Raw genomic sequence first — 13650 nt, forward strand, 5'->3', positions numbered from 1 at the left:
AATGTAAATGTCCTTTTCAATGTAACACGGAAATGGCAGTATTTGTTTTAATGATATTCGGCGCAGTGCAATATGCATATCCTTGCGGATGTTTTTAAATAACGCATGCTTTTTAATCGACCCGTCCCTTGTTTTTTGCCGCTAGTATTGCACCCTCGGGAAAAATTATTATCTGCATGTTTTTCTATTGTTTTTTTATACAATACGTGAATAATCCCTATCTGTTGAGTTTTATATATTAATAATGATAATAATAAAAAAAATATGTAACAGTAAAGTATTATAAAAATGTAATATTAAAACGCTAAAAAAAACAAATAAGAATATCAGCTTACTGTAAATTAGTGGTTGATTACCGTTATGACATTATAGCATTATTGTTAATTAACAACTAACACTTGAAAATAACGACATGAATTTAGTTTGAAACTTAAAAGACATTTTAATAAAAATATAATAATCAATATACAATATTATTATTGTTAAGTTTAAAATCTCGTAATAAAACGATTTTATTATGTTGACTCGATCTAACTGCAAGTGCGTAACATGGCAAACACTGCAAATTTTAATTCAGAAATTTTTGATTAGGGTCGTAAATTTATATTTGTGTAATAAATGTGTACCCATCGTCTATTATTAAACATAAAAGTAGATAACAGTATGTTTGAAAGTATATTTCGTTATTATAATTTTAAGCAAGTTATAAAACAAGAGTGTACATTATTATAATATTAAAAATTACAATATATATTAACTGCTTACCAAATTAAAATGTAGAAAACATACCCATAAACCACACAAGGTTATTGCCTTTAAGTTTAATGAAAATGATTTATATAAATTTACTTTAATGTTTTAGAACTACTTTGAGTAAATTTTCCATGTTAAACACCTATAAGATGGAATATCCTAATGATACATCCTAATCTTAATAAACCATTTTTTTACTCTATCTTATAAGTATTATTGTATTTTTTTAAACTCCAATACATAGGTACATAATATATCTTTTATATATCATATCAGACATCTTTGATCGTTAATCATTACCAATTTGACAGATATAAGTATAAAACGGTTTTTAATTTATTGGGAGGCAATGAATCGACACAAAAACTTTTATAGGTACCTAATTAGTATTAAGAATTCTTTAACAAATATTGTTTTTGTTAAAATCAACTTCACTTAAGTAAAAATGTTTATTACATTTTTCCAACTATAGCGATGTAAGCAAATATGTCAAGTTATAAATAATTTTTCCATTTTTAATAAAAAGAAAAAAAAGCCAATATATAAACGCTCCTAGTTTTAAATTAAAATATTGCTTTTCGACTGACATTTTTATTTAAAGCTTTATTAAGGCGGTCTATTTTTATTTAAGTAATTTTTTCTGTTTAGCACTGACTTTTATTATTCACGTTGGTTTCCTCCGGGATATTAACAAAATTACCACTGCAATATTAAATAATAAAGTGAATTCCAATTTCCTAATGATAGTCAGCCTTTCAACTTCCTCCCTTTATTTTTTAATTTGATTACAGCTCATAAATGAGAATTTTTGATACAACTAATTCATGTCAAGCTAAAACGTATATTGTGTGAAACATTCTAAGTACTTGAAAACTTACTAAACATTTATTTCAAACTTAAATATTAGTCGTGTGAATACATAATATGGATGATGTGCTAACTTTTAGTTAAAATTAATTTTTTTTTTTTTTGAAATATTACACTAGTGAGAGTGTAGAGTAATAGAACATTTTGTAAAAATATGCTGTGCAAATTTTGAAAATTAGCATCCGAATTTACGGTACTAGCGAACGTTTCCAACGTTATAATTTGTTATAAAATCATTTTTAAGCAATATAATTTGTCTGGTTCAATTTGAAATTTAGATTCGGAGTATCAGACTTATGGTAAATATATATGGAGTGTGCACAATTAGTAAAGGCTAAACTAAAGAGATAATTATATATTTTGTAATTATTATGTTTATAAAATATCTAACTATGATTAAAAAACTAATCAAATTTCAAATTTTGATAATTAAAGTATTTAAAATAAAAAAATAAAAAAAATATTGGAACCATTTTGAATGCGTAGCTTTAAATGATACAGTTCGTTTACATTTAACCCGTTCAAAATATTAGAAATTATTTTGTCTAGATTAGGTGTTTGATTAATGACTATAGTGTATCAAATGGTTCATAAGTATTTACCTGATTAATAGATTGGGAAAGTTGTTTAGCCTGTACCTTTGTAGTTTTATTTTTTATTTTGATAATATGAACACTGATCATTGAACAGGCTTGCGACCAGCTCCCAATTTTCAATATAATATAATGAGGATAATAATTATATTAGTAAAACGTTTATTTAACACTAATATAATAGTATAACTTTAAGTCATCATGTTATAACAGATATATTAACTCTCGCGTTCTATGTTAGTTAGTACTGTTACCAGTTATAGTGAGATAGTATTATTGGTATTAAATAAACAATATTACAAATTAAGTACGTATATAAATCTAATGATGGACGTATTCGATAAAAATGATAATTAATATAACTACTGGAGATAATTTAAAAATTAACCTAAGATTACTACGTAAAATTATCACAATAACTAATATAAACATATAATTTCAGAACTTTTTAAATGAATTTCGCAATCTATATATAAGTAAATCGTGGTTCCAAATAATTTTGTAATTTATTTTTTCTAACAATTATCTGGGCGTATATATTTTATTCTCTTATCCATATAAATGTATTGTGATTTGTATAACGACTTATATAGATAACGTATTATAATGTATTAATTAATGTTTCATGGATAATATTATTGAAGAATGAGAGTATTACTAATAATTATTTGTTTTATAAATAAAAAAAAACGTTTTAAAATATTATGACTAGGTATAATAATAATAATAATAAATTTGTTGTTGGATTTTTATGGAAGTGGCATTAAACAAGTATTCTTGTATATATTCCTGGGTTTTGATAGTTTATAATTGTCTTTGATACTAAACACATCCTGATTTGCAGACTGTTCACTTTGTATTATCAATGCCAAAATTGTGCTGTAAGTAACGATTATACTGTATACGGTATTGTACATTTTTGCTTGTATAATATTCTAATATACATCATAGAAATGATGTTAACAAATTTGATAGTTAATCTATTTCATGAAGTAGTGCGAATATTTTTATACGTTTTTTTTCTTTAACGTAATATTTATCTATGACATATATAAATATATTATCGTTGTAAAAGGGTCCGGTAGTATCATATTATAATCATTGGTACATAAAAACAGTATTAGAATACTTGGCGTTTGCACCAAATCCTGAACTGGAGTGTGTATTGACATTCCAACTAATCAACACACTGAATAATTATAAATACCTAAGTGTTATACACGTATCTAACGCCGGAAGCGGAGTTGATTGCAGCATCCATAAGTAAAACAATTGTTGTTGTTACAGCAAACTACATTTTTTCGCACTTGTTGTCGCAACGATTCGATGAATTCGGCCGGTAGCTTGATTTCTGCCGGGTCGCCTTTTCCGAGTCTTTGTGAGTCTTCGCGAACTACCAGACAGCTGTAGTTTTTGTTCTGCTGAAAAGGATCGAGTGGTTATTACGATTGACCAATTAACTTTGCAAACAAATATACATAATGTACTGTTGTCTATTTTACGATTTAATATAATATTAGGTGTTAAATCTATCTATTTAGTTTTTAATAAAATCAAACAAATACAGATTTAATGTTGATATAGGTATATTTTAAGAATTTAATTTATTTTTTTTTATTACGAATATGCTAGATGATAACACACAATATGTTTAAACACTTTTATTTAAACTATTAATTTACATACTCGGGTTGAACCACCATAAATGGTTTTAGAATTAAGTTGTTTTGGTATTAGATGCATTGTGCCTCATTTACCTCATAACAATGGTTTATGAAATTAAAGTAATTTATTATTATAATAAGAATTATTAAAAATAAATATTTTTTAAGACAAAGTTTTTTAATACTTAAATCAATTACAATATAAGGACTATGGTGTTAACATTATTGGTTGTTTTGTTTTTTAGTTTTTTTTTTTTTAATTTTATGTATAAATGAAAATTTCAAAGAGTAGTTTTAAAATATATGTGTTTATCTTCGAAAAATAATAGTCCTATTAGCATTTAATGATTTATTTATGAATATTTGATTTAAATTGTCCATGTATAATAAGTACTAAAATAAATATTATATAATATACAATATTATTATAATATTGGTGTTTTATATTCTACGTAAAATTATTATAATTTTTCAACCCTATGTTACATATGTAATTTATCATATTTTCAATTTATAAACATAAACTCATTCGATAAATTATTTTATGATCACATTTTCACTTAATTAATATCTTAATTCAAAAATAAAACTATAGTTCAAATAATAATTTTAAAGTTTTAAAAACTGTTTGAGTTCATAACCGTTATGTGAAATAAAATAGCCTGATGAATTTTGTTCTGAAGTAGTTATAGTAAGACATACTTTATAACCGGATCGTCGATGACTATACATTTCTTGTTCAGTTTCATCAAAGTCGTATTCCGTTTTATGATCGGCTCCCGACATCAATCTTTTCATTTCACAAGGTGTCATTACCCTTTTTTTCTCAATAAAACTATTCTTGGATATCTTTTTTCGTACTGAACCACTTTTCCGATGGCTTTTCACTATGGCTGCTTTTTCAGGTGTTTTTAACTTCTTTACGGTCTTCATTTCGGATTCATCGATGTGACTAGAGCTATAGCATTATATATAAAACAAATTAGTAGGTACATATTAAATCATTCGCTGACACATTGATACTTTTTTGAAATTATCAAACGCGCCGCAGTGTCGGTATTCTTACTTGAAGGTTTCCAATTGTTTGTCCAACTCTAGTTTAGTTGCTTTTTCCAACTCCAACGAGCATTCAAGAGTTACAAATTGTTTTTTGCACTCATCTAAACAGTCAGTCAACGTATTCATTTTACTATCATAGTCTTTGATTTTTTTATCTTTGCATTTTATAGATTCCTTCAGTTTGTCTATTTCTTTTTTTAATTGATTTTCTATTAAAATATTACACACAAAACTTTATAGATGCTGCATTTTTAAAAAAAAAAAACATTTTATGTACATATAATATTTATGCTATTATTATACCTCTCGATCGATAACATTTCAAATCCTTTTCCTTGCACGCAATCTTTTCTTCGCATGCTCTCAATTGGGCGGTAACATCATCCAGATTTTTTTTGTATTTCAATTTTTCATTTTCAAAACATTCATTCATATCCAGCTCTTTTTTACAACGTTCTTTTTTAATTTCAGATAATTTTGTTTCGGTCTCTGTTTCATATTGTTTCAATAATTGTTTCGACTCGGCCAGTTGACATTTTAAAATTTCTTTTTCCATGAAAGCAACACAATCGCACGTAGTAGGGTGTTTTGATTCTTCAGAATGTAAACAGTCATCTGAATGATAATGCAATTGCGATGTTGTTTTGAGCGGTAGTTCACGTGAACATGTACAACTGTCATTTGATTCACATTGGCCAAAGTCACACGTAATGGTATCACATGGTTCAGGGCAACATATAATGTTATCGTTTGGACAGGATTGCTCAATAATCACTGATACCGTTTTAGACGGACACATTTCCGAGCAACACAAATTTGTCTGTAGTCCTATATGAGTAGATTCTTTTGTTATTTTATAATCGATAACTGAGCAATTATTTTCATAGTGTATTGTCCGTACGTCATCGTTTGTAACATTAGTGTTGTTTTCATCAGTAAAACTGAAAATATTGAACGGTTAATAGGTGTCACATAATTGATTAAAACAATCTTTTAAAGTTATTGGTTCTTTTTTAATTGATTAAAAATAATTATATATTTATATCATAAATAATATACAATGCATAATTATTCATATTATTTATAAAGATATATATGCCATTAAAAAATCAATCAATTTTCGTACCAACTACATAATATAAATTATATATCTAGTATTGCAAGCATTAATATCATAGAACACATTAATATAAAAATTACCAGCAATAGTCTGTTATCTCATATTGACATTCGGTGGATTTTACACTAGTTGGTTTTATTGATTGCTCCATGTTACAATTCGTAGTCAGACATTGAACCATATTACAATATTTTTTATTAATATCTTTCTTTAAACATATCTCCTCTTTCAGTTTCACCTCAGTGTCATATAGCTTTTGTTTTGTACAATTCAAGTTGTCACACGTTGTTTGTAATTCGTTTTGGACTAAGCCGATTTCTGAATTCAAATTGACAATTGTATCCTCTGCTTTCATTAGTGATTCTTTATACACAACCAAATCTTTTCTCACACACGATTCATTTTTCCTTACACAAACGATGGTATTATTCAATGTATCGATATCTTCACAATGCACAGTATTTTGAGCTTCTAAATCACGATTTTGACAAGTTAATTCATTGTTTTTCTGTATCGTTTCTTCTAGTTCTCTTTTCAGAGTATCAACAGTTGTACATAAAATTGACACGTTTTCTTTATTTTCTTCGTTTTCTTTATTCAATTCAAATTCTCGAGTTTGTAACAGTTGAATCTTCTCAAAAAATTGCGAAAGTTCTTTTTCGTTTAACAAGTTTTTTGTCAATAATGAATCATGTTGACATTTATAATATTTAAGTTCAATTTCTAAGTTCTCAATATTATTTTTTAATTCATTAATTTTTTGTTCAAAATCATTTTTATCTACTTCTCTTAAATTTTCCAAGCATTTTCCATATGTTTCATTATTTAATTTAGTGGTAATTAATTCTTTTCTTAATTGTTCAATAGTGGAATTTAATTCGTTAATTATTTCATTGAATTTTTTTTCTGCGACACATTTGCTTTCCTTCAGTTCGGCAATGTCCACTATATATGATTTATTTTGAATTTCAATAGCTTTTATTACGGCTTCAAATTTAAGAATTCTTTTACAAAGATTTTCAATATTATGACTACTTTTTATATTATTATTTTTTTCAATTTCTAATTCGTTCTCCAGTTCCTCGTTTTTTAAACACAGGTTCTTATATTGGTTTTCACAAATTATTTTCGAATTTTCTGTTTCTTTTAACTGTTTTTCTAATCCATCTATAATTTCAATATCGTTTGTAAGTGCTTCTGTTTTTTCACAGATTTCTTTTGATATACATTCATCATCACAGGGTTTTGTTTTTGAACAAGATTTTATATTGTTTAATTCCTCTTTCTGCTCTTCAAATTTGTTCAATAGTTGTTCATGGTTCTCATTCTTAATACACAATTCTTCTTGTACTTGATTTAAACTGTTCTTTAAATTTAATTTCTGCTTTTCTATTTCTTTCAACTCGTCTACTAAAATGGTAAAATCTGATCTCATTGTGAGTATCTCAGAATCTTTTTCTTTTAATATGTCTAGTTGTTCGTTTAATTGTTTCATAGAATAAGCAAGGTCACTTTGACATTGTTTCAATGCATTACTATTGATATCATTTTCCTCAATTAAACTGATAATAGTTGTCTTTGATTGTCCCAATAACGTTAGTATTGAAATACATAACGTTTTTGAATTGCAATATTCTTCAATAGCAAGCAGCAATTCTTGTACATCACTATAGATTTTACTCTCACAATCTTTTTCTGAGTTTCTACAATCGCATGAACATTTTGAATCTATTTGCATTTTATTTTCACTTGAACACTTCGAATCTACCGATAATTTATTTGAGCATGAACATTTTGAATCTATCGAACATTTATCTTCACATGAACATTCTGAATCTACTGTTGTTTTTTCTGATTTGCAATCATTACTCGAACAGCATTTGCTTGCAACTTTACCGGTTTGATTTTGGTATTTTTCTTTAATCAATTTTAGTTCTTTCTAAATATAACAAAAAATTTATAATTTTTCCAATTACCTATAATTCTTATGCAAAATATTAAACAAATATACCTGATATTTATCTATTTGTTTCTTGTTTAAATTATATTTGTGTTTAAGTGTGTTTATATCATTATCTTTTGTACATAATTTACATTTCAAATCTTCTATTTTTTCAATATGACATTTTTCACGTTCGATTTGAGTTTGAATTATATCATAAACGCTATAATAATTTATAACATAAAAGAAATATGTATATATATATTAAATATTAGATTTAGTTATCCATCAATAATGTTACCGGTATTTTCTGTCTTCTAATAACTTTGAATGTGTTCTCAAGTTTACTTGTAAATGTTTGTTTTCCTTTTTTAAATATGAATTTGCATTAAATAATTTATTATAATTAACAACTAAGTCATTGTAACTACGTAAACATTCCGCTTCAATAAAACAATTCATTGCAATGTATTGCAATTAATTAAGATTAATTACGTGAAACAATTTTCATTTTAAAACCAATAAAATTTTATTTTTTTTTTTTAAACCAAACATGTTTCACGTATCATTTCATATATTTATTAGTTTCCATAGAAATTTAAAAATTATAACATATTGATTTATTTAATTAAAACGAGGGCTAGTATAAGCAAATATTTGATCTTAAAAATTAAATGGCGTCAAGCAACTTTAAAAGGTCCGTACAAATTGTGTTTATATTAGTATTACATATTATTGATTTTATATTATGTATAATACATAACAAAATCAATATTACATATTAATATTGTAGTCCAAGATGTGGGAAAATAAGAGAAGGAATGGTCATTGATAATATTCATACATCCAAACAATTTGTGCATAGATTTTATGAATGAATTTTGAATAATTTATTCGTAACTGATTTTGGATTGATGGTTTTATTAAATTCATAAACCATAGGAATCTAATGTATGATACTATAATATAGTATATACTATTATAATAGCTGCGTTTTCTAATATACTGATTTACGTATACTTGTATTTATTTTGTCTAAATTCTTACTTAATATTTTTTTATGTATAATAAATTGAATTAAATATAATAATAATAGTAATAATAGTATTAATCAAAATAATATGATATTGTTTTTTTTCTGATTTTTTTACTATCCAAACATTTAATTAAGTAAGTATTTCTGTATAGTGAATAATTTTACGAATATAATAATAATTAAATACACTTGTTTGAATATGTTTGTGTATATAGATAAAAACTAGTTTGAACTTTAAATAAATGTAAATTAAGTCAACAATATTATTTGATGTATTATAAATAAAACTGTACATTGAACAGTAGCAGTGAGAGTATAACATTGTACTAATATTGTCCGTTAAGAGGACGCCACACCAAATGAATTTACTCCCTTGATATTTATATAAAAATTTCCAAAATTATAAATCACATTGGAAAAAACTTTATCTGTGTGTAGCGTTTTAATTTTTTTTTTTTTTTGAAAACATGAATACAATTAATTAAGTTATTGATTTGATAACTTGAGGTTGTTTTCATTCAATTATTAAAAATTATTAGTTACTACTATCATAAAAATTAAAACTCTGCGACACAGATAAAATTCTTCCCAGTGCAATTTATAATTTTGGTCATTTTGATATAAATATCGAGGGACTAAAGTCATCCCACGCAAAACAGTTTTTAACTATGTTACGCGCGTGTATAAGACAGAGACAACATATTATGGGGGTGTGACATCCTCTTATACTTGAAAGATTTATTCTAATTTTAAAATTTGACAAAAGAAATCAACGAAACTTCCGATTCTATACCGGAAACACCGATTGCCAGAGGTGAGAAAATATTTTCTTTGATGAAAAATCACGATCACTACAAAAAACAAAATAGCGAGGAAATTACATCGTATAAAAGAATACAAGCAGAGAAATAACTTAAAAAGAAAAAGATAAATATGGCACAATAAAATCGTGCAAATATATTTTTAGATTTTTGATCAACGTGGAAACGTTAAAAAGTTACTGAATAATATTATTGTTATTTATTTTAGAAGGTTAATGGATTCTAATTCTTCTGTGTTTAATGTTTATGTGCGGTTGTTATACTGGAATTATTGAACAATATATCACTTGATAATATTACTTGAAAATCTAAAATCTTAATTTGTTCAGTATAAATAGTTTATTGATTGGTGTGAATGTTTTTTGGAGATAGGTTGTAATTTTTAATATAATATTGAAATATGTATTTGGTACCTATTCTTTGTTATTGTGTGTTAAAAATGATAAAAAATCATGTAGGTAGTAGGTACCCAATATCTATAATATAATAATTGAGTATTTAAACGTGTCCGTAAAAAAATTAAACCATATTTAAAAACATAAACAATCAAAAGCATATGAAACATCATAATGTGTCCGTGACACTTTGAATAATGTCTCGCCATACTAATAAAGTACTTAAGCTGTTACAGCATTATTATTTTATCATATTCCGTTAAAAACAATAATAATAGGATTTAAATTCTTAATTATTATTATAGATCTTTGTTTAAAAAAAATCAATATCAACCGCATTGCAAAAATTTATTTTGATTTATTATACTGAAATATTATGTCATTTCGAAAATTATTTTAGATATGACAGGTGACTTTAGTGTGCTAACAAATTACTTACCATAATATTCACCATAGTTAGCTAGTTAGTCTTTTTTAAGTACATAAATCATTTAAAACTATTGATTATTATTTTCAATTTTCTGAATAATTATGTACATTATTGACCGATTTATAAGTTAACAAATTTAAGAGATTTAAAATTTTAAACTATCGAAATTAATACACAGTGGTATCGTTACAAATTTATAATGATATTTTAAACATTTATCATCAGCATTAATCGCAAACGTTATAATTTAAAATTGTTTGAAATTTTATAAAAGCTAGTTATTATATAAATCAATTTTTAAATAAAATTTTGAATAAAAAAAACACATATGACTATGTAAGTTTAAAGAATTAAAAAACGATAACAAACATCTTATATCTAATAAAAAATCTCAAAAAAATAATACATAATAAAGTCATGGTCTTAAAGTATGCGATATTATATTTAAATATATAAATATTTTTTTTTAATCATGAATTATTTATATAAATAGTATTTTAAGTATACAAATAATAAGTATTTCAATACTTGGACCCCTTGACTTCTTATTAAATCAATAAAAATGTAATAAAGTGTATGCTTATCCGTTAAAAATGTAAATATATATATATAATATGAGTATATAAACCAACCTAAATTTTCAGTATAGATTATAACACGTGACGTTGTCTATTGAATGTATACCTATTTTATTGGTAAGCGATCTTTTGTTATTGCGTTTTTTATCAATCCCAATTCCCAATTTTATCGAATGGTTATTCCGTGCATCTGTAGGTGCCTGAAGTAAAAGTAACAATTTTATCGAGACCTTTTTTCCCGACATCTCACCCGACCCTAAATATAGGTATCGTCTGGTCAGTCCTTTGAAACGTATGAAAACACACGACTGTGTCGCAGTACAGCGTGTATACTAAATAACGGTGTAATCATCGCGGTCGATTTACCGCGAATAAAGTACTTATACGCGAGCACGTGCGGCCGCGCTTTAATAAAACCGAACGGCGACCAAGTCCCACGATTTACATAATATTATTTGCGTTTATGTAGCAAGTACGAGCTAAGCAAAAAAAAAAAATGTACAATTGTATGTGCACTTACGGCGAACTACAAAATATATATACAGCTCTAATAATAATATGCGATATACCTACCTATTATAGTATTATGTATTATATTATACCGTGTATATGATCGACGGCGATCGGTTGACGAGGGGGTGTGCATAATACGTATATATATTTTTTGCTTGTATCGCACAAAATTGAAAATCGGTCGTGTGAGATCGCGCACACTTGACGCAGCGGGACGAAAAAAACGCTGTTTTTCGGGTCGACTACAATCCCCTTCAGTCGCACCCTTATAAGCCACACGCGCTCGCGCCGGACGGACCTCCGCGGCGGCTATACGCAGAAAAGCGTTTTTCTTCCTTTCGGTTACCGCGTCGTTCGTCCGTGATAAACGAGACGCATTATTTAGAGTGTGTGCTCTCGGACGTATATTATATTATAATGTATCATTAAACTCACAAAATGTTCATAATATAATACAGGAAGATCGATTTCTAACAACCGCATAATCATAATGAGAAATTGTTGTGATTAAACTACGTGGTTATTCTGATTCTGGTTTTATATGCACACAGATAATTATACTACTTACAATATGTCACTCGAATCGAGGACCAAGATAGCTTCATTTTCTTGCCAATACGAAATTACGAGTTTCAATAAGTATTGAAATATTTGATACTACTCCCAAGTATTATTGTTTAAAGTGTATATTTAACTATTATATATTTATATCAAAAATTCCATTTTTCTTTTACCCAAATTCAAAATCTAGTGAAAATTATCCGTTCTTTGTCAATGTCAAATATATATATTTTATTTTTATCTTTCACCTAGATAAATATTTGAAGTGCTATCTGTTACTCGACCAAAGTCGAATGAAATGCTAACCTTGGAGCAAATAATTTTTACCGCTTTTTTAATGCTCGTTTTTCGCATAGTTTAATGGAGTCTTGTATCGGACTATCTTTGTACTACACAATTCAAGTATTTTATTATTTTTATGGAGCTTAGTCTAGTATACTTAATCTACCAATAATTAAAACTATTTCTGTTTAAATGATTATTAATTGTATATTATTATACTTGGATTTATTCCTGAGAAAAAATAATTGTTAAAAAAATTGTAATTGAAAAAAAAAACAACTATTTAGGTACTATTATAGTTATATCATAATAGAAAATTAAATGTACATATTTTATCTCGCACAATTTTATGATTATATTTCATATAACTAACACATCTTGGAACGGATTTTGTGATTATTTTCTAATTGAGGTGGTTGGTGGGAAAGCAAATTAAAACCATTAATATATTATTATGTAAATTATTAATTAATAAACTACGCTTGCGTCTATGTGTAATTAGATCTTTCTGCGTAAGTGCTATTTCTAATTAATTTAAAAGTTTCTGGAACGTAATATATTAACCCATTTTGTAATAATGATTTTTAGTCAAGATGAAAGTTGTACACGGTGCTTTTAGTAGTTTATATTGCTCATAATGGTACTGCTTTTAAAAGTTTTGAATAATAACAATAATATTTCAAGCTTTAGAGGACAATTTATAATATTTTAATAAGTGAGGATAATTATTGTTTTTTAAGTCGCGCATTTACTTTGGTCGAATGGCTTAAATTGAAATTTTAGGTTCCTGAGCGAAACAATAAGTTTATTGATTTTACAAAGACATGTGATTTTTATTTTATTTTTATATGTGTCTTTCAATTGTATTTTTAGGCGAAGTAAAAATACTTAAATTGTACACTATGTGAGTATACGAGTAGATTTTAATAAGTAAACCAGATAAATTTTATACTTCAGTGAGTCAAAATTAAAAAATTCCATTTTTTCTTACTTTAATAAAAGATCATTTTTTCAGGCATAACTTGAAAATGTTATA

At 26.1% G+C, this 13650-nt stretch overlaps 1 protein-coding gene across 2 annotated transcripts; it reads right to left on the reverse strand.

The window, feature by feature from the left end:
• Positions 1–2905: 2905 nt before the first annotated feature.
• Positions 2906–8564, reverse strand: LOC114122279 (putative autophagy-related protein 11). 2 transcript variants are annotated; one of them, XM_027984885.2, is made up of 8 exons: positions 8300–8564; positions 8068–8221; positions 6137–7995; positions 5240–5877; positions 4944–5145; positions 4580–4835; positions 3421–3634; positions 2906–3092 (listed from the first exon to the last, which is right to left on the reverse strand). In XM_027984885.2, exons 1-7 carry the CDS (start codon positions 8458–8460, stop codon positions 3440–3442), a joined length of 3465 nt encoding a protein of 1154 aa, XP_027840686.2. In that variant the 5' UTR covers positions 8461–8564; the 3' UTR covers positions 2906–3092; positions 3421–3439. The 2 variants fall into 2 exon arrangements, with proteins under 2 accessions (XP_027840686.2, XP_050063464.1); XM_050207507.1 differs by having other exon boundaries at positions 3421–3631; positions 8300–8563.
• Positions 8565–13650: the final 5086 nt, after the last annotated feature.

The sequence above is a fragment of the Aphis gossypii genome, chromosome X (assembly GCF_020184175.1).
Source record: "Aphis gossypii isolate Hap1 chromosome X, ASM2018417v2, whole genome shotgun sequence".
Taxonomy (NCBI): Eukaryota; Metazoa; Arthropoda; class Insecta; order Hemiptera; family Aphididae; genus Aphis; species Aphis gossypii.